At 49.3% G+C, this 27,500-nt stretch overlaps 3 protein-coding genes across 3 annotated transcripts in view; 1 reads left to right on the top strand and 2 right to left on the bottom strand.

Annotated features, from left to right (window-relative positions):
* Positions 1-4,863: 4,863 nt before the first annotated feature.
* rpl22 (ribosomal protein L22) lies at positions 4,864-8,699 on the bottom strand. Its single transcript, XM_030374952.1, has 4 exons — positions 8,593-8,699; positions 7,880-7,993; positions 7,415-7,539; positions 4,864-5,045 (listed from the first exon to the last, which is right to left on the bottom strand). The coding sequence occupies exons 1-4, from the start codon at positions 8,683-8,685 to the stop codon at positions 4,901-4,903; spliced, it is 477 nt and encodes a 158-aa protein (XP_030230812.1). The 5' UTR covers positions 8,686-8,699; the 3' UTR covers positions 4,864-4,900.
* A 373-nt stretch (positions 8,700-9,072) lies between these two features.
* The window catches only part of LOC115557269 (RING finger protein 207), a 27,893-nt gene continuing 9,465 nt past the window's right edge, over positions 9,073-27,500 (top strand). The window contains exons 1-12 of the mRNA XM_030374953.1: positions 9,073-9,274; positions 9,611-9,801; positions 14,140-14,272; positions 14,748-14,892; positions 16,543-16,624; positions 16,773-16,848; positions 17,008-17,133; positions 17,375-17,421; positions 19,522-19,594; positions 20,429-20,497; positions 20,746-20,814; positions 21,613-21,719. Of these exons, the coding sequence (XP_030230813.1) occupies positions 9,611-9,801; positions 14,140-14,272; positions 14,748-14,892; positions 16,543-16,624; positions 16,773-16,848; positions 17,008-17,133; positions 17,375-17,421; positions 19,522-19,594; positions 20,429-20,497; positions 20,746-20,814; positions 21,613-21,719 (1,118 nt within the window). The 5' untranslated portion in view covers positions 9,073-9,274. The remainder of the gene's footprint in view (positions 9,275-9,610; positions 9,802-14,139; positions 14,273-14,747; positions 14,893-16,542; positions 16,625-16,772; positions 16,849-17,007; positions 17,134-17,374; positions 17,422-19,521; positions 19,595-20,428; positions 20,498-20,745; positions 20,815-21,612; positions 21,720-27,500) is intronic.
* zpr1 (ZPR1 zinc finger) lies at positions 11,908-13,860 on the bottom strand. The gene has a single exon (XM_030374950.1). The coding sequence runs from the start codon at positions 13,671-13,673 to the stop codon at positions 12,348-12,350; it is 1,326 nt and encodes a 441-aa protein (XP_030230810.1). The 5' UTR covers positions 13,674-13,860; the 3' UTR covers positions 11,908-12,347.

Here is a 27,500-nt window from a genome sequence, read left to right as displayed (position 1 = left end):
GAGAGAGAGGGGGAGGGAGAGATGGATTGAGGAAGAGAGGGAGGGAGGGAGGGAGGGAAGATTGGTCACTGTTCCATTTTGAAACCGAGACACCTATCCACAATTCCCAGAACAGATGAGAGTCATCTGACAGAGCGGAGTTTATAAGACATCAGTGGCGCCCACGCGCACTTACACGCTGATTAAATTAGGCCAAGTACACCAAAGGGGAAAATACATACAAGATGAAAACAACACAGTACTACTTACGTACACCAGAAACACTGCATTCATGAGCAGAAAGAGCAAGCGAGGAAATGGTGTCAACTTTCACCACTGGAGAGCCAGAAATAGACCTCTTTCCAATCGGGGATAACATTCAGAGCCAGAGATAATCTTTCAGTTTCAGCCGAGAACAAAAACAATTAAAACAGCAACATATGCTGCATGGCAACAGCCCGGCACGGTGTGGGGCGCCCGTAGCGAGCAGTGACGGAGGGCGCTAATTAACAACACACGCAAACACAGATAATCAACACAAGTCAACTTTGTGTGTTTAAAAGGCTAATAATACAGGAGTATAGTCGCAGCATTGTAGCATTGATCGCTTAGCAACGTCTTGTTGCCAGGTTACACTGGAAAGCCTATTTCTCTACCCTGCCACTCAAGGTTTTTATTTTGTGCCAGCTGTTGAAAGTGGTGGATATGCGGCATGTTGTCTATAAATGGCCTTGTGGCCAGAAACTTCCTCACAAACTGTGCTGCAATTACCGAATAAATGGGTTCCATTTTGTTGCATGTATACACCATTTTCGGAAACAGTATGGATATTAAATGAGTAATGACATGCAGAAGAAAATGCACAAAATAGGAATTGTATCTATGGTCTCACTACCACAACAGTATACTGTCCACATTTCTTCGATATAATGAATATTGATGCAACAAATTTTTCAGTGACACTTTTGAGTCCACCTGGAACCAGCGGCCAAACCAGTGACCCTGACCAGACAGAACTCAGCCCAACCAGTGACCCTGACCAGACAGAACTCTGCCGGAGGTATGGATCTTTTTGAGCAGTGAATCTCTTCTAAGAATCGTGAGACCTCCAACATCATGTCAATATTGTGTTTGATTCGTTTTTTCTCAACACATTTTCTTCAGAGCCGTGTTTTGGGGATAGATCCTACGCCCGTCTTAAGATCATAACCTCACAATCAACACTCCCTCAATCTACTCATCAGTGACGTTGTATTCAATGAAGAATGATCTGATTACAGGAGCAGTAGGTAAGATTCAATAACTATTGTTACAGGCTATCGATTCGGAGATAGCTTCGTCGTCCAGCTGTTAGTACGTGGAATGCGCTGTGAGAATATCTGAATCCAGTCGGGTGCACCTGCCTCCGTATGAGCAGATTTAGATTTCAGAATGCTCCTAGGACCTTTCAGACTGATCAGCCATCTCTTCCCTGATTGGCCCAGAGATGTCATCATGCTTGTCAATCACAGAGGCGGGAAACGCAACGCATCTCAAAGGCAGAGCAATGGAAGGAGGAAGGGAGCCAGAGGGAAGGGGTCCATTATTTTACTTGTTCGGTTTCAAAATCTCGCTCTATTCGTCTCTCTCTCTTTACAACTCCGGAACCACGGAGGGCCTTGGGTCATTAGGTACGTAGGGTACGTCGTTAGGCACCCTGCTCCAGGAGGCCTGAAGGGGGATGTGGACACTAGGACCAGACCCAGAGCCTTCAGGTAGGACTCCAAGGCCCAACGCCACGGCCCTAACTTGAACCGTGTACACTCTAGTACACCTGATGATGTCAATGACACTAAACCCGTTCCCGTCTGATGCCAGACGTGGTGTTACTCAGAGAGGAATGGCATTAGCAGGTAGGAGTCAGGGCACCTGGGGGTCACACACCTGGAAGACTAGGCTACCCCGGCTGCCCCCCTACCCCCCTCACTTCACAAGATGGCCGTCGAAACTAAAACGTCCAAAATAACCGATAGAATAAATCTATTGATTGTGCTGTCTGGCTGCTGCTGGGGTATTTTGATGAATATTTTGTGTGTGTGTGTGTGTGTGTGTGTGTGTGTGTGTGTGTGTGTGTGTGTGTGTGTGTGTGTGTGTGTGTGTGTGTGTGTGTGTGTGTGTGTGTGTGTGTGTGTGTGTGCGTGTGGGGGTCTCTGGAGTGAGGCACTTTGTCAAACAAAATCTGCCACAATCGAGTGTGGCAACGGCTCCTGTGAGAGTTGGGATCCGCTCTGACGGAGATGGATAAAGACATCAGGAGCTCGCCGTGCTGGCTCCACGTGGCTCCCCCCCCCTCCCCCTAACCCCCACCCCTCCCTCTCAGCCAAGTGGCGGGGATACAGGTGGCCGAGAGAGCCAACCACCGTTTGAACGACCCGGCTGAGATGAGCCGCTCAACATTCCAGAGCACAACTGTCAGTCATTCTGCCACCAAAGAGAAACGGCTTTTTCCGTTCTGACGGTAGGAAACAAATCCTCCGTCAGACATTTGAGTGGTGCTGTTGTGTTTTGGATGCATAGACTGGATATTAGCTGTAACGAATGACGAATGATCAGTCACATACATAAACCATTTCCACACAATGTAGCATTACTATTATGCAGGCCTACCAAATGCCCCCTATAGCAAATGTATATCCAGTAGTAGCATCTATAGAAATGTAACAAATAAACCACAAAAAAAGCAAAACATTACCCAATTTTCATTTGTATTATAAATATTACATTTGGATAATTGTCGATACAGCAAGTGGCTGGCAATTCCTTTCATCCCAACGATGCAGCTTTTCAAGACCATAAGAATCCCTAATTCCCCTGAGACCAAAACAACTCGCCTAGTAAGACAGGCTGATGGCGCTTTGTTCATTTGCACCGTTTTAATCGACCACCACGCAGGGGTTTAGCGAAGCCCATAACGACGACCCGATGCCTGACGCCAGAGTCTGGCGAGGAGGTGAGCGACGCTTAGCGCATCAACTGTCAGCTCTGAGCGGTTCTCGGAGCCGTGTGCAAGTGGCAGAGAAGGATCATCACAGCGACACCGGACACTTGAAAAGCAATGTTTACTGTATACACGTGGCTTCCCCACCTCGGCTGGTCAACGCTCTTGGGGGGTGGGGGTGGTGGTCGGAGTGGGGGGGACACAGCGCGCTTTACAAGTCATCCACCTGAAACATAACCTCAGCTCTGAATCACACCGTATCACAGACTGATGGTTGTTTATCTCTGTACAATATGTTTTTAAAGCTTAACATTTCAGTGCGCACCTATACCATGTAGAAGACGCACGGCGGTGCGTTTGTTAGCGCGCATTAGGTGACAATCTAAAATGACATTGTCGCCTTGACAAATAAAAACAACGCGTCAATGTGCGCTTTGAACAAAAGTTGGAACAAAAGTCACTGGGTTTTAGCAACGGAGCACATCGTGCACGTAAACGCAGTCTGGGATGAGAAGAAGAGAAAAAAAATCTGTCGGAATCCACTCGGGGATTTTTTTGGTTCCCTCCATCTCCAGCCCGTTATGATGGTCACGGAGACGGCTGGCGGTGAACACGACCCTCGTCCCCGCGAAGATAGTGGGTCGTGCGGACGACATAGGAGCATGACTGTGCTGATCGCACCCCACCCCTCCTCCCTGCTCTCTGGGACGCAGGACGAGCCCTTTCCCCGCATTCACTGCGTTAAATATGTGAAGGACACCACGCCTCCTCCCTGTGCCCGCTCACCTGGCATGTCGTCTTCCAAATCCATGTCGTCGTGTCCCTCGTCTTCATTACTCAGGTGCCCTGGCATCCTTACCTCCTCATACCCCCAAACCCTGTAGCCTGAGAATACCAAAAGTTAACCCTCCAAATGCCGCAGCGATTTCTCTGCCTCACAAAATGGATTCGTCGATTCAATATTTTTTATACTTTTAATTTTTTTCCTCTAGTTTTCTCGGGTACACCTGACACAGATGAGTATATTTTTTATCCACTGTTCCCTATCCAGGTCTTGCGGTCTGAAAATAAGAAAGACAAAAATGGAACACACACACATGCCCAGATAGTGACGTCTGGTCTGTTGCCATGACAATCCATCCCATAATTTCACCCACAACTAGTTAGTCATGCTCTCTCTCTCCTCGTTACCAGTCCTAACTAGTCGCTGTCGAGGCCTGCCCGGCGCAGCGTGGACCTCCAGCCGTCAGAGGACTCCCACGCCTGTCGCCGGAGCTCCACCATTTATTTGGGCAGTCCGGACACACCGAGGTTACACAAACTTATCCCGAATCCCCCTGGCGTCGCGGATCGATACACCGGATCAGCGCCAACGTCGATTCACATCGCAGCGCCCATTGGACACCAACACCCAGGATAGCGAAGAGGGCGTCGTTAAATATATTAACACCCTTCATGAGATGCCCTCCACTGATCCATTAGCACACGTCTGTGTGTGCCAGATAGTACAGTAGAGAACCATACATTATTGAAGTCCTCGTTAACTCTGATGAATTGAAGTCTGACGTGCGGCGGTGATCCCGACCGCACCGCGCGGAGCGGATTCCTCGCAGACCCGGATCGGCCGTCGTCAAGGTTACCACGCTGCAACACGATGGATGCCAGACTTGGACCACAGAAATAAAGGGGCAGCACTTCTAGTCATTTGATCCCCAAACTACAGTGAAATGATTGACTTTCGCGGATTTTTTTTTTTTTTTTTTTAAATCACCCATTTCTCAATTTATTCTTGGTTATGCACTAAAAGCACTAACGAATATAACCCAGTATTTCCAAATAGCACTTTCTAAATCCTTGACGCTGAGGTTCTGATTCTGACCCGTGACATAAAACAAAGAAGCAATGAGTTGTAAAGTGAAAATCTTTTATTGAAGGTGTACAGGTTTAGTCCTCGTCCTCTTCCTCCTCCTCATCTTGGTTGATCTGGAAGTAGCGTAGCTCGTAGCTCTCCTTGGTGTTGGCGACGACACGCAGCCAGTCCCGAAGGTTGTTCTTCTTCAGGTACTTCTTGGTCAGGTACTTCAGGTACCTGGGGGTTTGAATGGAGCAGTCGATGAGAACAACCCTTTGGTTTGTGTCCCTTAAAGGGGACATGTTAGACCACCAGGTGTGAGTGGGGTTAGCCGTCACAAGCCCTTTTAAAAGTCTGCGTCTTGTGACATCACCAGTGGGCGTGTCCACCCACATGTGTGCCGGATAGATTAGCAACGTTTGCTACAGTCCACGGGGTAGCTGGTAGACTGATCTATCCAGCACACATCTCGGTGGACACGTCTACTAGTGATGTCATAAGACAGCGATTTTCGAAACGGCTTGTAACGACTGATCACACTCACGCCTGGTGGCATGTTATGGACCTTTGAAAGTTATGCATGAGCAATACATGCATGATGGTAAGTAAACCTCTATTGGTTTTTACACCTTTTGAACTATTCCTTGTTTGGTACTACTTGCATTTGTGTTAAATAATAAATTAATTGATTAAACTAAAATAATCCCTAGCACGGGCAGAGTGATTGTGACCTATTGCTCTGGTATTACGACAGGACTTTGAAGTCGTTTTAAACGGCATGGCAAAGGTTACAGGAGTCTAATAAACATTTGATTACTTCAAATTAGAGCTGTCAAGCGTTTAAAATATTTAATCGTGATTAATCGCATTAATGTCATAGTTAACTCAAGATTAATCGCAAATTCTTTTTCTATGCTAAATATCCCTTGATTTTTTTGTCCCATAATTCTTCTTATTTTAATTCTCTTATCAACATGGTGAAGTGCATCGGCTTGCCTTGTGCAAATGATTTTTTATTGATAACAACATTGGCATATACACTGATCAAAACAGGACGATACAAAAAAAGAGCCTATAGTGCAATTAAACGACTGCTTTGAACAAATGTCATTTGAACATAGCAGTCAGGCTACTGCTTCTATGTTTTGAGCCAAAAAAAAAAAAAAAGTTTTTTTTTTTTAACGCATTATCAGAAAACCAGCTATTCAGCAAGTATCCAACCAGATACATTATCATTTCATATTGTCAGAGTCGTTTAATTAGGATTGCCGCCGTGATGTAAAAATTCATTTACATAAAAAGAAACAGCTTTTTAAATGGCATACCTTAGCTTTAATTGTCGACACTCAAGCCCATTTTGAGTCACTCATTTAGTTTCCCCAATCAATGCTAGAACATTTTCAATACGTAATAAATGTTCACTTGTGGAAAATAGAATACACAATAGTCAAGAATGCAATAAAGCAATCATTTATGGTACATGATTCGCAGTGGAAGTACAGTATATAGAGCACCCAATGCAGACATGGCACACATTCCTAAATTATATTTTACAATTGATTTTGAGCCAAATAGAAACTTAGCTGAAGGTAAATTACCATTGACAGAGTGACTGAAAGACCACAAAGAGCGCCCTCTTTTAAAGGGTTAAGTAGAATGTTGGCGTAACTACTTCAATACGTTCAATGTGTCAGACGTTGGTTCAGATGTCTAAATCAAATAAAGATATATAGGGTATGTTATGGAGTTCAGATATATGACCATCTCTGCATCCCATAATGAAAAGCGGATATACAACTCCCAAGGCAATTATCCCACACAACTGCAATAGAAGAATAGGTCAAAGTCCAGATCATTGCAACATGACTCGTCCATGTCTTCCTTAAGTGCTAGCTCTGGGCTCATCAAGTCAGCTCTATTTATTATAAAGACGCAGACAGGATGCTAGGAGTTCTACCAATATAGAATATCCGTATGTGGTCAAACTGGCAATGCTTAAAGGTTAATAACTAAGAGTGGAACCGGAGGTGTAGTCCTGCCGCCATCTTGTGTGATGATTCACGTCTTAGTCAAACGTTAAATATTGCTTGTCGCTCGTGCAGAATATGCATTTTCCTTTTAGAACCCGGCAATCCATACATAATGGATTGGTATCCATACATATTGGAATCAATAAAGTGTCTATCTTATTCTAATCCAACTGCCCTTCTGAAACAAACATTAAAATGAACAGGAATAATGAATACGTCAATCATGTCTGTTAAGGGACGATGATGGTTCCACGTCGACGCAACGCAATGACCATGATGCAGACGCTACTCGTGAACCTGTTTTGGTTCTGCAGCGGGTTTTAGTGAGCAGACCAATCACAGCGCACGTCCGTCCCTTTTGGTGGACGCAAGGAGTGGACGCAAGGACGCCATGGGTCCGTAACCCCCCTTGCGTTGCGTCGACGTGGAGCCACAATCAGACCTTTAATGTCCTGATTATGAGGGAGGGTTGAAGTTAAACTTGTGTACCAGTGTGTGACAGATGTCCAATAGGGCCAAGGAACATAAGCAGAAGTGTATGAAGAGTGTTGATGAACAGTGATGCAGCTCCGTTACCTCTTGGAGAAGGGGACCTCAGAGTTGACCGATATTTTGCTCTTGCTGCGCTCTATGGACACCACGCCGTTTCCGAGGTTCCCGGATTTGCCGTTGACCTTAATGCGCTCCTGCAGGAACTGCTCCTGTGAGACGGACGTGGGAGAGATGTTAGCAGAGCAACCCGGGACATGAACCCGTTTTACAAAGCGACACACTGGAGAGAACAAATCCACCGCTGGCTTATGTTTAAACAGAATTTCTACATTGCCGGTATGATTTGTTCTAGCCTATACAACGACTGAAGTGCTGAAAGGTAGCCCATCAGACCAATCCATTGGCATGTTCATAATCGCCAATAACCCATTATTAAAACTTGCGTATGAAACGTACCTAGTGCTTTCGAAAAAAAAATCAGGAGGACAAGGTAGTGATCCTTTAATGTAGAGTGTGAAGTGTCAAAGTTATCAAAACTCCTGCACTTACAAAGTTGGCTGCGTCCATGATGCCATCCTCGACAGGGTGGGTGCAGTCCAAAGTGAACTTCAGAATCTGCTTCTTCTTCTTGCCACCCTGCTTCTTCACAACCGGCTTTTTCTGCTGTTAAAGTCGAAAAGAAGAGTTCAAAACATCTCCGACACCAGTTAGGGGGGCCCATTAGTCTGATGGGACCATATGCCCCACGACTCGAGTGCACATTCTACTAGTCTACATTCTAATAAGGTATGATTGAAAGCTAGTCAATGCTAAGACACGTATATCGAGGACAAACAACATGACGATAATCAGACGGAGACGCAGTAGAGTAGGACTACATGGGTCCAGGACCAGGTACTGGCAGGCCGTTGATACGACCAAGCTGCTTTGAAATACGTTTTCTACAGAACTATGTCAGACGTTTACAACGTTGTTTGTAGACTCGTATAAAACGAGCAGTCGGGATCCAACAAAACAACAGCGAATGCCTGGTGTGATCAAGTCGATCTCCTCCTGGCAGCGGTAGCACAGCTAGCACAGGTTAGCATGTGCCGTTAGCCCAACGTGGTGAGCGGCTTCAGAACAATCACGACAAAAACAAACAGTCTGGACCCCCGCAGATGACTAAAGACTGTGAATGGGTTACTTAAAAACGCAAGAGTAAAGAATAAAACACAAAATGATCAATATTTGGCGAAATATTTGCACATTTGTGTACTCACAAGCGGAGCCATGACTGAGAATTTTGGCCAAAAGGAAGGAGGGAAGGCTGAGCCGGAAGTAAGAGATCTGGCGGAGCGATCGATTGCATCCATTTATCGGTGATCTATTGGAATCCAGTCGCGCTTACTGTACACATGCGACACATTCGTGTAAAAATAAGAATACAATTTGGTTGAATGCGTGCAGGAACATTCTAAATATAAAGTGAAATGTATGGAGGCTCTGTGAATTAAACGTAGATGATGGGAAAATTTCGGCAAGAAATTTCGTGAGATATTCTTATTTAATCAGTTAAATTTAATAAACTTATTTTAATACACGCCGTTGGTCGGCCCTTTTCTTCACACAAAGTTGTGTGTGAGAATTTATTAAAGAATGAACACTCTATGCAAGAGCTTATAATAGTTACAATAGTATCTTTGCAATTGGCAGTTGTAATACAATAGGTTGGCTACTCTCTATTCTCCAGCACAGCGTGCTATTTCATTCCAATTGGCACCTCCAACCGGCTCACCCGCCCTGGGCCGGACGAGGTGGCTGGGGCCGGGGCTGGCATGAAGGGCAGTCTGTCAGCTGCCCATTGAAGAGCTGCATTGCTGTCATTCCGACCAGGGGGGTCACTAGCTGATATCACCAGTGAAAATGTATGCCTGAGACCCTCGGTAACTTCAACAGCCTACGGTAGGATTCACCGGTTATTTGTTTATGGTGACAGGATACGACTCCATGTGGATTTTTATTTCTATACTTCAGTGAGCAGAAGGCTTCATTGGGCTGAGAAGGTATGACCAAATATCAAACTGTTTTAACAAACCAAAAGTTGGAGAAAAAAATTAAGAAAATGCAGCGTTTCTGGCCGATAACGTTGTGAGTTATGTGATTTGGTATGACAAATAAACTTGACGTGAAACTGTGTTCATTAAATCTGATGATGACGACCACAGAAAACGATGCAAATGATTCTTGTTTCCAGTTGTTTCAAACGTCGGTAATAACTGTAGGCCTATCTTCTTGTAGATGGCGGGGGAGATCTTCACTAATGTGGATAGCCTGTGCAACGTGGAATGCACTAACCTGCACCCTTTGGTGTGTCACCTGTGCCACGAGCAGTACAAGCATCCGTGCCTTTTGGACTGCTACCACATCTTCTGCGCCCGCTGTCTGTGCGGACAGACCAATGAAGGCCGCCTCAGCTGCCCCCTCTGTGGGTAAGGAGAGGAACTGCTGAGATTATTGATAGAAGTGCGTCTCTTACGACCTGACTGGAATATACGGCTGATGTAAAGCAGGCCTATTCTGTTACCTTACCAACCCACTTATAGCCTACATGTAGTAGAGTCATATATAATATGTACGGTCTCATCCTGTTTGACATTATAATTAAATGAATACTAGACCTATGGAAAATATATTTAGGGTTTGGGTGTATAATTGCAAAAGAAAAAACGTAGCTGAGCCGATCATTGTGCACCCCAGATTACAATGCGTTGCTAGACAAACATAATTGAGTTCAAACTCATGGCTTTAGTCCTATATGGTACAACATTTTTATTGTTTTATTTTTGTCTTTATCAAAACGTCCTACTCAAGCAGCCTCGACCACTTTCGGTTAGAATGGTAAATGGTTCTAAATTTGCCCGGAATATAGTTTCTCCCAGCTGAGGTGTGAGATATGTAGCCGATACATCTTCCTCCGCCACCTCTGATTGTCTGAAGCAGCTGCGGGGTCAGACCAGGTTCTGGGTGAGTCCTTGGCAGACTCTCGCGACACGGGGACGGGAGATAAAGCCATGTCAATCGAGGCATGTACCGTTATCTACCCCTGGAGGGTGGATTAAGCCAATCAAATGCAGTGACATGACACCTGGTGGTTTAACATGGTTCACATATATAAAGAGCAGCCTCAGTTCCAACCTTATTTCCTCAAAAGAGACACCATGTCTTCTCTTGGCACGTAAGGCTTGTCCCCCGAACCAGACATTACATTATCATTATTTTAGGACATATTAAAACGACATTAACCATCAGACGCAAAATCTTATTTTTTTGTCAGGGTTTTATTGTGGTGCATTATAAGATCAAGTTCAGAAAATATAGCCTACAGTTAAAAAATATCCAATATTAAATCAATTGTATTGAGTTTAAAAAACAAAATCAAAAGCTAGTTTTCATTGAACCGTAGTCAGATGGAGCTGTCTCTATAAGTGGTCATTGGGCTGTGATCGTGATATGATTATTATTAGATTAGACCGCTTGAACCTACGACGCGAGAATTCATCGAAGGGCTTCTGCGCAGACAGGTGCTCCGATTGGCCCGGTGAGCCGGGTTCAGATACAGTGAGGCCCATCGCTCTATATTTATCTCCTTTGTTTTGCTGAGTATCAGGTGACCTGACTCCCTGGCGCGGCTTCAAGGCCTTCCAAAGTGCTGTCGTTGACAATACAGTTAGTCGGGGGCGGCAGTAGCTCAGGAGGAAGAGCGGGTTGGCTGGTAACCTGAAGGTTGTTGGTTCGATCCCCGGGTCCTAGCTGAGTGTCGAGGTGTCCTTGAGCAAGGCACCTAACCCTGACTGTTAGCTCACGTCCTGTGAGGACTAGAGGCAGGTGGGATCAGTAACCCTCTCCTCGAAATCTACTACTGAAGATGAATGAATTTCATCACTGGATCGACAATTGGGCCGGTCCAGCAACTCCCAACGGCTAGCCGTTATAGGAGCATATAACTGTACTGTAGTCGGTTTTCTGTAAAACGGCATAATTCAGGCTAAATCTGATGCCTTAAACCTCTGAACTACCTGTTGAACCGCATCTCCTAAATTACTAAAGAGAATATAATTACATCAACCCTTCAGAACTACAAGACACACCCACCAACTCAATATTATTATTATTTATTATTATATTATTATATATTTGTTTGGAATATCACTGCAGTGTGAATCTCCCTGGAGACTCAGAGGGTGGTCCTATATCACTGCTGTATTGGGACCTACTACGAGATACTATTAACATCCTGCTGAAGCCCCAGCTCACCCAAGAGCCGTCTAATCTACTACCACTCTTTGAGAGGAGATAATAAAAACCCATCGCTAGGAATCAGAGACCATCCAGAAACCAAATCCTGCAGGAACAAAACTGACATCCATGAAATCAAACATGATTTAATCTGGAGAAATGTGTCTGCTAAATGAGTAAAGGGAAATCCGTTTCCCATAACTTTTTTTTTTCCTAAAAAAGGTGTGTTTACATTCATGTTCAATCTTTTTGGAACTTGGACAAGTGAAATATATAATATTTAAATAATTCACTCTTGATTTCGGGGACAACTTCAAATTTTCTTTAATGTAGACTAGCGTAAAATAATGAAATTCAAACAAAACTCTGACGATGCCAAATTATCTAGCGACATCTTCTGGAAAGTCCTAATAATGCAATAACCCATCATGGGTACAAGCCTAGAGTGGATGAATGCGATGGAATTCTTGTTCCCTCGAGTGGAGGGAAATCACCACCCTCCACTGTCATATTTCTTAAACGTGTTTATTTAATTTGAAAACTCATAACGCATATTCTTAAATTGATGGGACTACACATGGAAATAGACGACGGGAATTCCGTTTTTTGATTTGAACAAGCAATAACCATAAATGCTCACAAATAAAAAAAAATGTGGCAAGGTTCCATCACCATCCCATCCCATCAAAAGTAAAACGGCAAAAGTTTTTGTGCTGAATCCAAGTTCAACTGGGCCTGTTCACTCAGCGTATCCCTCCGTCTTCATGTCGTTCAACCCGAGGTCTTCGTTCTGCTCGAACGTGCGCGTGTATTTCTCGATGGTCAGCTCGGGGTCTGGGTCCGGTGCGTACACGTTCTGGATGTAGCTGTTGCCCGCCGGGTCGTCCAAGATGATGTGCACGTCCATCTCCCCCGCCATGATCCGGTCGATCTTCGCTCCGAACTGCTGCAGCTTCTCGCTGCGGTCGCTGGTGCTGCTGTCCCCGCACAGGAAGGGGTTCTTGGAGACGATCAGGTCCTTGATGTTGGTCAGAAGACCCTCCAGGGTGGTGAACTTCCCGCCCACCGCCGCCATGCCCAGCTCAAACTCCAACTCCGGGATGAGGATGCCACAGGTCTCGGACTTGAGCAGGTCTCGGCTCATGTCTGAGGCGTCCGTGACGTGGAGGGTGATCTTGGTGCCCAGCGCCTCGGTTGCCCCGCCGGACTTCACCTCGTTGGTCCGGTGGCCGCAGTCGTCACAGTTGGTCGCCATGATGATGACCTCCTTGAAGTGGGGGATCTGCACCAGCTTCATGTTGGTGGAGGCGGGCACGTTGCACTCGGGGCAGTTAGTCTTGAACTTTAGCACCTCGCCCCGCATGGCCTCCAGGTTGTTCTCAGTCTTCTCCTCCTCCAGCTGGTTCTCCGGATACAGGCCCAGCTGGGCGTCCTGATCGACCGTCCGGGTGAAGTGGGTCACGGTCATCGCCTCGTCCTTCTGGGGGGCGACGGGGTTCTCCACGAAGCTGTTCCCAGAGGGGTCCTCGATGATCAGCGTGAACTCCTCCTCCACATGCTTCAACTTCTGCAACTTGTTGACGAACTCGTCTATCTGGAGGGCCAGGTCGGGGAATTCCGCCCTCCTAACACCCTGGTCCTGCTGCAGGGCGACCACGGCCCGGTCCAGTAGCCCCTCGATGGTGGACAGAGAGCCTTTCTGCGTGTACGCGGGCACCTCGAAATCAAGCTCAGGGATTTTGGTGATGGCGCTGTCAGACCTCACAACCTCCCGGTCCAAGTCCGGCTTGGACCTGATCTTCACCGTGTAGCGGATGCCTTGGTCCTGGATCCGGCCCGCGGACTGGATCTCCGTGTTGGACCAGTGGCAGTGGTCGCAGCGGAAGGAGCTGACGATGACCTCCTTGAAGAAGGGGATCTTGGAGAGCAGCAGACGGGTCATACCGTCTTCGTGACAGTTCATACACATGCTCTCGATCTCGGTGGGTTGTGAGTCCTCGTCGTCGGCGTTGATGTCCCGGAACATGCTGCCGCCCCGCACGCTCTCCTCGTGAATGATAGACATGGTTGTCGTCTGGTTCGGTGATAGTGATCCCGCAGTAAACCGTGTTCCCCAACCGCTGCCGCTGAGCTCTTCTCGGTGTTTATTTATTCTGGAACTTTCTAAATGAAGGATGTTGCGAGTGACAGACTGTTTACTTTTGCTGATTCTGCTCCACAAACGCACTTGTGTTTTCTTCGTTGGTGTCGGAGGTTCTATAAGCTCTCTTCCGCCCCTGCAGGTGTTATCGTACATATCAGCTGATTTAACTTTTATTTTAAATTTGTGTTGTACACACGACTTAATATTCAGGCGGGACAGAGAGTAAACTAACAATAGACAACTAGTTTAATCATTTCCATTTAGCTCCATTTTATTTATAAAAAAAAGTCACAGGTTGCCTTGTGTTGAGCCAATGCTGTCTGTGTGTGCGTCTGTTTCATGATTCTGTTGTGCGTTGACTGTGTTATGAATGTGTCCTGCGTCCCAGGTTCCCCTCGGTGATAAAAGGGGCCAACGCGCTGCCCCCGGAGGACCCACTCCTCCGGTTCCTGGTGGACAACAGTGCGGACTCAGAGCAGGCGGTGCAGTGCGCTAACTGTGACCACGAGAGTGACCAGAAGGTAGCCTGGCCATGGCCACCCCCGGGGGCTCTGGGGGAAACGTCTGCAGCCAGATGAGGATCTGCATCTGTATTGCCTTCTATGAATAACTATATTTTTTTGTTTTTCTTTCTTTCTTTCTTTCCCTCTGCCTGCCTGTCTGCCTACCTTTCTGTCTGCTTGACTCTCCTGCTACCTGCCTGTCTGTCCGTCTGTCTGTCTCTCTATCTGTCTGTCCGTCTGTATCTCTGTCTGTCCCTCTACCTATCTGTCTGTTTTTCTGTTTGTCCGTCTTTCTCTCTGACTGTCTACCTATCCGTCGGTCTGTCGTTCTACCTATCTATCCGTCTGTCTGTCTGTCTGTCTGTCCGTCCGTCCGTCCGTCTGTCTGTCTGCCTGCCTGCCTGCCCGCCCGCCCGCCCGCCCGTCCGTCCGTCCGTCCGTCCGTCCGTCTGCCTGCCTGCCTGCCTGTCTGTCTGTCTGGCTGTCTGTCCAGGACACCGGGGGGATGTTCTTCTGCAACACGTGCGCCCAGCCGCTGTGCGGTGCGTGCAGGGAGACCACCCATAGGGCCCGTATGTTCTCCCACCACGACATCGTGTCCCTGGCCAAGCGCGCCAAAGGAACCCACAGGAAGTGCTGTGAGTGGCCCCGGGGCCCAGCCCGGCCCTCAGGGCCCCCACGCTGTTGGAGGAGCTCCTGGCGCGGCTATGGACTGCAGACCAATAGATCAAGGACACTGTTTTACTTTAAAGTCTTACTGGGCATTATTTAAAGTTGAAATAATGTATTATTTCAACTTTATTTTTATAATGCATTAGGTCAAAATGATATTATATAATACAAATAATAAATATTAAGTAAAGTACATATGGTTCAAATTGTAAACCATGTATGTATGTACTGCCACAATTACCTTTCTACCTGTCTGTCGACTGAGCCTGCCTCATGTTTCAACCTTCATGTTCTATGCATGTCAATCATTAAGACCAAAGAGCTTCAAAGAATATTAATATTTATTATTCCTCGTTATGCCAGCGCTACAGAAGATCATAAACAAAAATATTTAATTATTCACCAAGTCTCAGCCAAAAGCCAGAGGCGTTTCAAGCGGCTGTGGGTATTGTCGTAGATAAAACGCAATACTTTAGCACTTTTACAAAATAAGAGAGGTAGAGAAAGGCGGAGTTTGAAAGATAAAGACTTTATTATCACTTGCCCAGAGGCAATAACAAAACCTGCTTTGGTATACCAAAGATCTCCTGTCCGGGGATCAGGCTTCAGGTTATAAACCCAAAATGTATGGATTGGTGTACCTGCACTGATTAACACCCTAAGCCTGGGGCCTAGACTACAGTCCCCATTTAAATGAACCAGGCGGCAGCTAGCTGAACCTACTCCATTAAAGGGCTCCTTTCCTCCTCATGGTCCCTCTGAAGCCCTCTCCATACAGTCCTGTTCTGCTGGATCCCCGATGGTCCGAGAGATCCTCACTCTAGGGGTCGGACATCCACCTGGAACAGGCTGTTGTGAGAGGGTCCGTCTCAGAGGGCCGTCAGGAGCTGTAATTAGTGCCAACTGAACCCCTCAGAATGAGCTCCCTTGCTAGTCTATGCTTTTTCCACACTTATTTAGTTCCTATTACAGCATTATTTAGTAAGCCCTTTAGTACGTGATAGACTCTTTGACAATGTCCGAGGTCGAGGTCATTGACTTGTTTTGCGCTCTCTCTCTCTCTCTCTCTCTCTCTCTCTCTCTCTCATGTCTCTCTTATTGTCTCTCTCTCTGTCTCTCTCGCGCTCTCTCTCTCATGTCTCTCTTATTGTCTCTCTCTCTCTCTCTCTCTCTCTGTCTCTCTCGCGCTCTCTCTCTCATGTCTCTCTTATTCTCTCTCTCTCTCTCTCTCTCTCTCTCTCTCTCTCTCTCTCTCTCTCTCTCTCTCTCTCTCTCTCATGTCTCTCTTATTGTCTCTCTCTCGGTCTCTCTCTCTCTCGGTCTCTCTCGCTCTCTCTCTCTCTCTCTCTCTCTCTCTCTCTCTCTCTCTCTCTCTCTCTCTCGCTCTCTCTCTCTCTCATGTCTCTCTTATTCTCTCTCTCTCTCTCTCTCTCTCTCTCTCTCTCTCTCTCTCTCTCTCTCTCTCTCTCTCTCTCTCTCTCTCTCTCTCTCCTCAACTCGCAATCTCAGCCACAACAGTTTTAAATAGCAGTCTGCCTCTCCCCAGTGTGTTAGTAGTGTGTTACCGGCTGCAGAGTGGTGACAGTACTGTACAGTGTTGTGGTTTCTCTCCACAGCTCTCCACGAGGAGCCCTACATCTTGTTCTCCACGGAGAAGAAATCCATGCTCTGCATCAAGTGCTTCAGAGACATGCAAGGGTACGGTCCCACCTGACGTACCCGTGATACCACCCTGATTACCCTGTGACCCCAGGGAACCCCCCGCCCCCCTGCTCATACTGTTTCATATCGCTGCTCTGTTGTGTGGTTTTACATTGGGTTGTGTTGTTCCGTACTGCTCTTGCAGGGAGAATCGAACCCACTGCATTGACATCGAGACCGCCTACGCACAGGGATGTGAGATGTTGGACCAGGCGGTGTTGGTAAGGCTAAGGAGAGCGCTCATACACATCTGTTAGCATCTGTGAGGAGTCTATGGTGGTCTATGGTGGTCTATGGTGGTCTATGGTGGTCTATGATGGTCTATGGTGGTCTATGGTGGTCTATGGTGGTCTATGATGGTCTATGGTGGTCTATTGCAGGCGGTGAAGGAGCTTCAGACTTCCACGCGGGAGGCCATCGTGTTACTCAGCGCCATGATCGGGGAGGTGTGCCACAACGTGAAGGAGGAGGAGAGCGCCATCTGCAGCCTGTTTAACAGCCTGCAGGTGATCCAACAACAGGCAGTGGACAGTCCGTGTGTAATGTTATCCCGTGACCGCTAGATGCTGCTGTTTACCTGCTCGTAAGAACGGCAGCCTCTCGCTCTTGAACCTAATGGAAAACAAACGTATTATGTTTGGTAATATAACGCAATATTGTCAATTAATGAGTGATTATTCATTGATGTGCGATTCTCAACGACATTGTTCTGTTCGAAGTGGTCTAAAGTGTGCTCTATTTCTGCAGGAGAAGCTAGCGGAGAGGAAAAAGCTTCTCCTTAAAGCCGCTCAGAGGTACACAACAACATTAATGAAGCGCTCTTGGAAACATGTTTTCTGTCATTGTGCAGCCAATGTCACAGTGTTTACCAAATAGCTGGCTATTATTCTGCTGTCACTGGCTCTTTGTGTATGTTTGTGTGTGTGCGTGTGCGTGTGCGTGTGTGTGTGTGTGCGTGTCTGTGTGCGTGTGTGTGTGTGTGTGTGTGTGTGAGGGCATGTGTGTGTCTGTGTGTGGTGGGTTTGTGTGTGTGTGTGTGTGTGTGTGTATGTTTTTTGGTTTGTGTGTATGTCCTTATGTGAATGCTTTTGTGTGTGTTCATGTGTGCGTGTCCGTGTTTTATTGTACCATTCAAGGTTTCCTCCAGAGAAACCTCTCCCTCCACAATAATCCCTGGGAGGAACCTTTATGACTGTTATCATTATGATGTTTCTCCAGGAAGAAAGGCGATGAGGCGGTTAGAGCTGAGTGCCCCCCCCAGTCTGATCCAATAGGGCCGCTGATCCACGACTGGGCTCGAGACCCATGGATGCACCAAATCAATCCCAATACACTGGCAACCTTTAAAAATCGACCTATATACTCCCTACCAGAGCGATAAGAACAACACTGTCCTCTGCTCCCAACGCCCGTAGGGGGGGTGGGGGCGGGGTGGGGGGGGCGATGTGGACGAGTTCTCCTCCTCGTGTCACCCTGGGTCCCGGGAGCGAGGCGTCTGCTCACAGCGGAGGAGTCAATCAGGAAGCTGCTTACAGTGTCCCGATAATATCAATGAAGCATCGAATGTTTTATAGAAATGATGTCTGCCAATCATGATAGGAGTTTGGATCCTATCGATAACAGATAGAACGTTTATGGATGTTATCCAGTCAGCCAATCCTGATGCTGCTTATGCAGCTCGATCCTATCTATAAGACATCTGCCTGTCCCGGGTTGAGGAATACTGTGAGCCTCGAGGTGGGCCCTCTTAGATACAGGACTATTGATTTAGCCTGGCCCACATGTGCCTTCTGCACTGGCCTAAAACCAAGGACATCTTTGTCCGGCATTATATTATTTTCTGGCATTATATTTAGTTACGACAATGAAATCCCACTTGGGAAAGTTGAGGTGTTGCAAAACATTGTGGGGACGGGATGGTTACTTTACCAAACATCTGTATTATTATAAGGGGACGTGGGGCTGTGTGTTAACTGGTGTGAACTAAAGAGTAGGACAGGGAGTATTTTTAACGTGTGATAGTGTTTCGCGTTGGCATTCCCACTGGTTCTGTCGTCATACACCACTTCCACACACTATCGAGGAATTCTGACTCTCATCGCTATCTCTTTATTCTGTCGCTCTATTTTTTGCTCAGACTTTTCGTAGCTCGTTCTGTTCTCTATCTGTGGGTCTTTCTATCCATTCCCAGTCTCCTCTCTCTCTCTCTCTCTCTCTGTCGCTCTCTCTCTCGCTCTCTCTGTCGGCCTCTCCCTCAAGTTGCTTTTATTTGATTTCCTAATGACTGCAACAACACATCATCAGTAGTGTGACTCACCTGTCTCTTGCTGCTCTAAACCCAGCTCACGTTCCCGAATGAAAAACAAATATTGACACATTATAAACACAAATCTAGTGAACACAACAAAGGGAACAAATGGGGATGTTATTACAACAGCATTAGAAATAGGAACACAAATACACTTTTGTATTATGTTTGATATTATGTATACATTGTCCAACAAAGTGTGAAATGACAACATAAGTGCGTGCAAACATCTCTCTCTCTCTCTCTCTCTCTCTCTCTCTCTCTCTCTCTCTCTCTCTCTCTCTCTCTCTCTCTCTCTCTCTCTCTCTCTCTCTGCCTGGAAGTGGCCTTTGGGCTGGGTTCCCAGAATGGTGTGAGGGGCTATTTATGTCGGGGTCTGTCTGGCCCTGTGTTACGGGAGAACACAGAAAGATTATGTTTTGCCTTTGTGTGTGTGTGTGTGTGTGTGTGTGTGTGTGTGTGTGTGTGTGTGTGTGTGTGTGTACATTTATGTATCTCTAGTATAATATAATGTGTGTGTGTGTGTGTGTGTGTGTGTGTGTGTGTGTGTGTGTGTGTGTGTGTGTGTGTGTGTGTGTGTTACCAGTCAACATGAGGAGAAGGAGAAGGCCCTGAAGGAGCAGCTCTCCCACCTCGCTGCTCTCCTTCCCACACTGCAGGTAGAGCATGGCATGATGCTAAGGCTAAAGCTAAAAGCTATACCCACCCTTCAGGTACGCCTGCACTCAGACCTAGCATTATGCTAATGCTAAAGCTAAATGCTATACCTACTCTTCAGGTACGCCTGCACTAAGACCCTGGCATGATGCTAATGCTAAAGCTAAATGCTACACCCACCCTGAAGACAATAAGTCCCATGGAGGGTGGAGGGATGGAGGGTGGAGGGGTGGAGGGTAGAGGAGGTAGGGGAGGAGGGTGAAGGTATGGAAGGTGGAGGGGGGGGAGGAGGGAGGGAGGAGGCAGGAGAGTGGAGGAGGCAGGGTGGAGGGAGGAGGGTGAAGGGATGAAAGGTGGAGGGGGGTCGGAGGAGGGAGGGTCGAGGGTGGAGGAGGGTGGAGGAGGGAGGGAGGAGGGGGGTCGGAGGAGGGAGGGTCGAGGGTGGAGGAGGGAGGGTGGAGGAGGGAGGGAGGGTGGAGGAGGGTGGGAGGAGGGTGGAGGAGGGAGGGAGGGTGGAGGAGGGAGGGAGGGTGGAGGAGGGTGGGAGGAGGGTGGAGGAGGGAGGGAGGGTGGAGGAGGGAGGGTGGAGGGAGGAGGGTGGAGGAGGGAGGGTGGAGGAGGGAGGGTGGAGGTGGGAGGGTGGAGGAGGGAGGGTGGAGGAGGGTGGAGGAGGGAGGGAGGGTGGAGGAGGGTGGAGGAGGGAGGGTGGAGGAGGGTGGAGGAGGGAGGGTGGAGGAGGGAGGGTGGAGGAGGGAGGGTGGATATGTATTCAGTCCATACTTCTCTTCCCTGGTACGTGTCTGAGGTCAGATACTTCTGGTTCCGCTGGTCCATAGGTCCACCTGGTCACCTGCTCCGCCTTCCTCTGCTCCGCCAACAAGTTTGAGTTCCTGGACATGGGCTACGTGAGTACCCCCGGTGACGGAGGTCCCAGAGAGGAGACAGGAAGTCATTAGGAGGGCGGAGTCGTTAACAGAACGACCCCGCGGCTGAACAGCCGGCAGACGGCTGAGGCTGGAGTCTTACCTTCAGGTCAGGTGTTCTTGGGAGGCGGGGCTGTACCTGGACCCGCCCCGGGGGGAGGGGGGAGGGGGGAGGGGGGGGGGGGGGGGGGGTAAGTTAGAGACTCAAAGATGTTCCCTTCTCTCCGCAGCAACTCATGGAGAGGCTGAAGCGGATCGTGAAGCTGCCCCACCGCCTCAGACCGGTTCAGAGCAGCAAGGTGAGTGGAACCGCCCACCGCCGTCACACTGACACCTGATTGGTTGAAAACACGGAGCTAGTCAAGGCAAGTCAAGTACATTTAGTTTATTTCTGTAGCCCCCGATCTCAGTCACAGTCTCAAATGGCTTCACAGGACCCGCATTATATGACACCCCTATCTGTAGCACCCCAAAGGGCAGAAAGCACCCTCACTTATCAAGGAGGAAGGCATAGGAGCAATGGCTGCCATAGTGCACAGACAGCTGTCTCCCCATTGGCTGCCACAGTGCACAGACTTCTGTCTCCCCATTGGCTGCCATAGTGCACAGACTTCTGTCTCCCCATTGGCTGCCATAGTGCACAGACTTCTGTCTCTCCATTGGCTCTTAATGGGGTTAAAATCTGCCGCAGATCAGCCGAGACGACAGAAGGTCTTACATTTTCTCCTGTATGCATTTGTTGGGTAACAACGTCCTGTAGCATTGTGCGCTCAGCCCTACAGGGGAGGACAAAGCCTCAGGGCCCAACACAGGTAGTGATGGTTTCTGACATCGGTGATGATCGGTGATCCCATGAACTCCCTGTTAAACATGTTGGAAAGAGTGAAAGATGGTAAAGTAATGAGAAGATGGTTAAAGAGAGGCTGGTATACACAGGGGGATGAATAATGTGGACGGGGGGGGGGGGGTTGTGCAGCACTCTCCTACGTCCTCTTCCACGGATGAGGGGCCCTCGGGCCAGGCCCCTGAAGCCCCCCCCGCCACCCTGCCCCGGGGGGGCCACTAGCTGTGACGGTACCGCGTGCTCCAACCACCAGATCAACACGGACTTCAGGAGTGAGTTTGCTCGCTGTCTGGAGTCCTTCCTGCTGATTGGCCCACGCTGTCCAGCCTCCATCCCCGGCTCCTCCACCATGGCCGTCCGGTAAGACCTCCTCTACGCCTCACCTGATTGGTTAGACCTCCTCTACACCTCACCTGATTGGTTAGACCGCCTCTACGCCTCACCTGATTGGTTAGACCTCCTCTACACCTCACCTGATTGGTTAGACCTCCTCTACACCTCACCTGATTGGTTAGACCCCCTCTACGCCTCACCTGATTGGTTAGACCTCCTCTACACCTCACCTGATTGGTTACTGATAAGACCTCCTCTACATCTCACCTGATTGGTTAGACCTCCTCTACACCTCACCTGATAGGTTAGACCTCCTCTACGCCTCACCTGATTGGTTAGACCTCCTCTACACCTCACCTGATTGGATAACACCTCCTCTACACCTCACCTGATTGGTTAGACCTCCTCTACACCTCACCTGATTGGTTAGACCTCCTCTACACCTCACCTGATTGGATAAGACCTCCTCTACACCTCACCTGATTGGATAAGACCTCCTCTACACCTCACCTGATTGGATAAGACCTCCTCTACACCTCACCTGATTGGTTAGACCTCCTCTACACCTCACCTGATTGGATAAGACCTCCTCTACGCCTCCCCTGATTGGTTACTGATAGGACATCCTCTACACCTCACCTGATTGGTTAATGATAAGTGATAGGACCTCCTCTACACCTCACCTGATTGGTTAGTGATAAGTGATAGGACCTCCTCTACACCTCACCTGATTGGTTAGTGATAAGTGATAGGACCTCCTCTACACCTCACCTGATTGGTTAGTGATAAGCAGTCCAGGAGATTGGTTGTTTGATCCATCTCAGTGAGTCGTTTGAACTACGAAACAGTATGGGAAAAAAAGTCGGTCATCATAGAAATGATTGTAAATGCTCATAGACTACACTGTGAAAGTATTTTCATCTTTGAATCCATTGCTTTGCTTTTTATAATTTAAAAAAGAAAATACTATGCAACCATTTTTATGCATTTTCATGACTGCACATCATGACTTTCTCTTTCTCATACCAATCAAAGGGATGGTTTAAGGGTTTAAACTCTGATGCCTAAAACCAAACCCATGGAGGTCTGACTTATCTCTGATAAATGGATTTCACTCCTCTCAGCGCGACGCGAGTCATTCCGCGGGCTCACTCCCTTCCCCTGGCTCGGTCCCTCCACACCGCTGTGTCGCCGTGGGCGTGTTAAACACATAAACCTGAGCTCAACCTGGGCCTCCTCCAACACCGTCACACATTCTCACACATCCAAACGACGGCGGGTGAAAAGCCCACAGAGGGCCGGCAGTATGCGGCGGGGGGCAGGCGACACCGTGTCTGGGCGCCGGACTGGCATCTGGACCCCCGGTCAGAACAGGACCGGGTCAGAACAGGACCGGGTCAGAACAGGACCGGGCCAGAACAGGACCGGGTCAGACACAGGTCAGTACAGGACCGGGTCAGAACAGGACCGGGTCAGAACAGGACCGGGTCAGAACAGGACCGGGTCAGACACAGGTCAGAACAGGACCGGGTCAGAACAGGACCGGGTCAGAACAGGACCGGGCCAGAACAGGACCGGGTCAGAACAGGACCGGGTCAGACACAGGTCAGTACAGGACCGGGTCAGAACAGGACCGGGTCAGACACAGGTCAGTACAGGACCGGGTCAGAACAGGACCGGGTCAGACAGGACCGGGTCAGAACAGGACCGGGTCTGAACAGGACCGGGTCTGAACAGGACCGGGTCAGAACAGGACCGGGTCTGAACAGGACCGGGTCGAGCTTTAGCGCGTGCCGGAGCGTGGATGCTGAAGGGGAAATGAAACACACTACTTCACACTACTCTCATGCAGCATTTATCAACAGGGACTCAGTCAGACAGTCAGTCCTTCAGCAGGGTAGCTTCCACTAAAGATGTTATAAAGCATGGGGACTCAGTCAGTCAGTAACTCTCACCAACAGAATTAACAATGAGGACTGAGTCAGTCCGTCCTTCAGTCTGTCAGTCTGTCAGTCCCTCTCCCCCTTCTATGTCGGCTCACGTTGCATGCGCCCCGGATGCGACACCATGTCAGGAACTCCTTGAAGGTGGAATGTGCAGTGATTGGCTGATGTCTGCGCTGTGCGGGGATTGGTTGATGTCCGCGCTGTGCACTGATTGGCTGATGTCCGCGCTTTGCACCGATTGGCTGATGTCTGCGCTGTGATTTGTTGATGTCCGCACTGTGCACTGATTGGCTGATGTCTGCGCTGTGCGGTGATTGGTTGGTGTCTGCGCTGTGCGTTGATTGGCTGATGTCTGTGCTGTGCTGTGATTGGCTGATGTCTGCGCTGTGCAAACGTGATCCGTCCCCTGGCTCAGGTGACACACGCCCGCGTTCTCAGACCAGGAAGCAGTGGCGGCCGCCACAGAGACGGATGTTATGATGAATTATTAAATCGATATGCTGTGTGTCATCCTAACAGCCTTCTGGCCGGGCGTCTGGCCGTCTGGGAGGGATGAACGATGTTTCTCAGAATAAGTTTGGGCTCAGCAGCGTGGTGATGATACCTCCTCACTGGGGAGTCGTTCAAGGCCCTGTGTGGTGGGGGGGGTTAGACCTCCCCCACCACACAGGGGGGGAGTACAGAGCTGTCAGGTCACAGTTGCAACACACATATATATATATATATATATATATATACAGTATAAATTCATACATATATTTATGCATAGTATGATAGTGCCACTCATGCCCTACACAAAACCGTTTCCCAGATGCGAGCCGTCTCCTGTCTTATCCAGGCGGAACATCGATGGTTTTCCCAACGTGCATTCATGAAGTGCCATGCCCCCCCCCCCCCCCCCCCCCTTCCCTGCGTTTGACGTAACTGACATTCCCCCCGTCGCCCACCCAACACATTTTCCACATCAATTCCTCCCGACTGTTCACAGCCCCCCATCCAGCCCAACCCCCCCCCCCCTCGGCCTTGCATAGTGACACCCAGCCGCTGTCCCACCTGTGTCCCCAGCACCCAATGGGGGGGCCAGAGAGCACCCGGCCCACCCAATGGGGGGGCCAGAGAGCGCCCGGCCCACCCAATGGGGGGGCCAGAGAGCGCCCGGCCCCCCTTGGCCGGGCCGCACTATTTTTATCATGATTTCACAGAAGTCTTTGGGATTGATTCTGTCTCATGTCACTGATGTCGCCGCGCCCCCCCCCCCCCCCCCCCCCCCCCCCTCCCCCCTGTGTGTGTGTGTGTGTATGTGTGTGTGTGTGTGTGTGTGTGTGCGTGTGTGTGTGGTAGAGTGAGTGAGTGAGCGTGAGCGTTTGTGGTATGTCCTGTGTGTATCGCTTGTATAATATAATATGTGTTAGTGTGTGTGTGCGTGTGTGTACGTGTGCGTGAGTGTGCGTGTGTGTGCGTGTAGGAGAACCTCACTGATTGCCCGTGCGACGCCGCTGTCACTAAAGGTCCGCTGGAGCGGGGAGGAGAGCTGCACGCGCTCAGTGCGGACCACAGTGGGTCCATGAGCAGCGGTTTGGATTGTGTGTTTGTCTGTGTGCGTTTGTGTGTGTGTATTTGTGAGTGTGTGTGTGTTTGAGTGAGTCGAGGAGCTAGGAACTAGAGACCGACCGGAGGAGACCAGATCTTCAGGTAACGCTCCGGTTTGTCTGTTTGACGGCCATCTTGTTCAGATTGTGTTGAAGTCGCTGCAGTACAACCGGTCTGTGATTACAAAGACGAGCGGGTTGAGTGTTGCTCTGTGGAGGAGGGGTTGAGTGTTGCTCTGGGGAGGGGTTGAGTGTTGCTCTGGGGAGGGGTTGAGTGTTGCTCTGGGTAGGGGTTGAGTGTTGCTCTGTGGAGGGGTTGAGTGTTGCTCTGTGGAGGGGTTGAGTGTTGCTCTGGGGAGGGGTTGAGTGTTGCTCTGTGGAGGGGTAGAGTGTTGCTCTGTGGAGGAGGGGTTGAGTGTTGCTCTGTGGAGGAGGGGTTGAGTGTTGCTCTGTGGAGGGGTTGAGTGTTGCTCTATGAAGGGGTTGAGTGTTGCTCTGGGGAGGGGTAGAGTGTTGCTCTGGGTAGGGGTTGAGTGTTGCCCTATGGAGGAGGGGTAGAGTGTTGCTCTGTGGAGGAGGGGTTGAGTGTTGCTCTGTGGAGGAGGGGTTGAGTGTTGCTCTGTGGAGGGGTTGGGTGTTGCTCTATGGAGGGGTTGAGTGTTGCTGTGTGGAGGGGTTGAGTGTTGCTCTGGGGAGGAGGGGTTGAGTGTTGCTCTGTGGAGGGGTTGAGTGTTGCTCTATGGAGGGGTAGAGTGTTGCTCTATGGAGGGGTTGAGTGTTGCTCTGTGGAGGGGTTGAGTGTTGCTCTATGGAGGGGTAGAGTGTTGCTCTGTGGAGGGGTTGAGTGTTGCTGTGTGGAGGGGTTGAGTGTTGCTCTGGGGAGGAGGGGTTGAGTGTTGCTCTGTGGAGGGGTTGAGTGTTGCTCTATGGAGGGATAGAGTGTTGCTCTATGGAGGGGTTGAGTGTTGCTCTGTGGAGGAGGGGTTGAGTGTTGCTATATGGAGGGGTAGAGTGTTGCTCTATGGAGGGGTAGAGTGTTGCTCTATGGAGGGGTTGAGTGTTGCTCTGTGGAGGAGGGGTTGAGTGTTGCTATATGGAGGGGTAGAGTGTTGCTCTGGAGGAGGGGTTGAGTGTAGCTCTATGGAGGGGTTGAGTGTTGCTCTGTGGAGGGGTTGAGTGTTGCTCTGTGGAGGGGTTGAGTGTTGCTCTGGGGAGGGGTAGAGTGTTGCTCTGGGTAGGGGTTGAGTGTTGCTCTGGGGAGGGGTTGAGTGTAGCTCTATGGAGGGGTTGAGTGTTGCTCTGTGGAGGGGTTGAGTGTTGCTCTATGGAGGGGTTGAGTGTTGCTCTGGGGAGGGGTAGAGTGTTGCTCTGGGTAGGGGTTGAGTGTTGCCCTATGGAGGAGGGGTTGAGTGTTGCTCTGGGGAGGGGTTGAGTGTTGCTCTGGGGAGGGGTTGAGTGTTGCTCTGGGGAGGGGTTGAGTGTTGCTCTGGAGGAGGGGTTGAGTGTTGCTCTATGGAGGAGGGGTTGAGTGTTGCTCTATGGAGGGGTTGAGTGTTGCTCTGTGGAGGAGGGGTTGAGTGTTGCTCTGTGGAGGGGTTGGCGTTGCTCTGTGGAGGAGGGGTTGAGTGTTACTCTATGGAGCAGGGGTTGAGTGTTGCTCTGTGGAGGGGTTGAGTGTTGCTCTGTGGAGGAGGGGTTGAGTGTTGCTCTGTGGAGGGGTTGACGTTGCTCTGTGGAGGACGGGTTGAGTGTTACTCTATGGAGGAGGGGTTGAGTGTTGCTCTGTGGAGGGGTTGAGTGTTGCTCTGTGGAGGAGGGGTTGAGTGTTGCTCTGTGGAGGAGGGGTTGAGTGTTGCTCTATGGAGGGGTAGAGTGTTGCTCTGTGGAGGAGGGGTTGAGTGTTGCTCTGTGGAGGAGGGGTTGAGTGTTGCTCTGTGGAGGGGTTGGGTGTTGCTCTATGGAGGGGTTGAGTGTTGCTCTGTGGAGGGGTTGAGTGTTGCTCTGGGGAGGAGGGGTTGAGTGTTGCTCTGTGGAGGGGTTGAGTGTTGCTCTATGGAGGAGGGGTTGAGTGTTGCTCTGGGGAGGGGTTGAGTGTTGCTCTGTGGAGGGGTTGAGTGTTGCTCTGGGGAGGAGGGGTTGAGTGTTGCTCTGTGGAGGGGTTAAGTGTTGCTCTGTGGAGGGTTTGAGTGTTGCTCTATGGAGGAGGGGTTGAGTGTTGCTCTGGGGAGGGGTAGAGTGTTGCTCTATGGAGGGGTTGAGTGTTGCTCTGTGGA

This window comes from Gadus morhua, chromosome 13 (genome assembly GCF_902167405.1).
Source record: "Gadus morhua chromosome 13, gadMor3.0, whole genome shotgun sequence".
NCBI classification, from domain to species: Eukaryota; Metazoa; Chordata; class Actinopteri; order Gadiformes; family Gadidae; genus Gadus; species Gadus morhua.
The sequence above is the reverse complement of the archived record's forward strand: the minus strand, read 5'-3'. Positions and strand labels throughout refer to the sequence as shown.

Coding starts and splice junctions, on each gene's coding strand:
- rpl22 (XM_030374952.1), bottom strand. CDS start 8,685: ATGGATGCAATCGATCGCTCCGCCAGATCTCTTACTTCCGGCTCAGCC. Junction 7,994..8,592: donor TCTCAGTCATGGCTCCGCTT/GTGAGTACACAA, acceptor CGACTTTAACAG/CAGAAAAAGCCGGTTGTGAA. Junction 7,540..7,879: donor TCATGGACGCAGCCAACTTT/GTAAGTGCAGGA, acceptor TCCGTCTCACAG/GAGCAGTTCCTGCAGGAGCG.
- zpr1 (XM_030374950.1), bottom strand. CDS start 13,673: ATGTCTATCATTCACGAGGAGAGCGTGCGGGGCGGCAGCATGTTCCGG.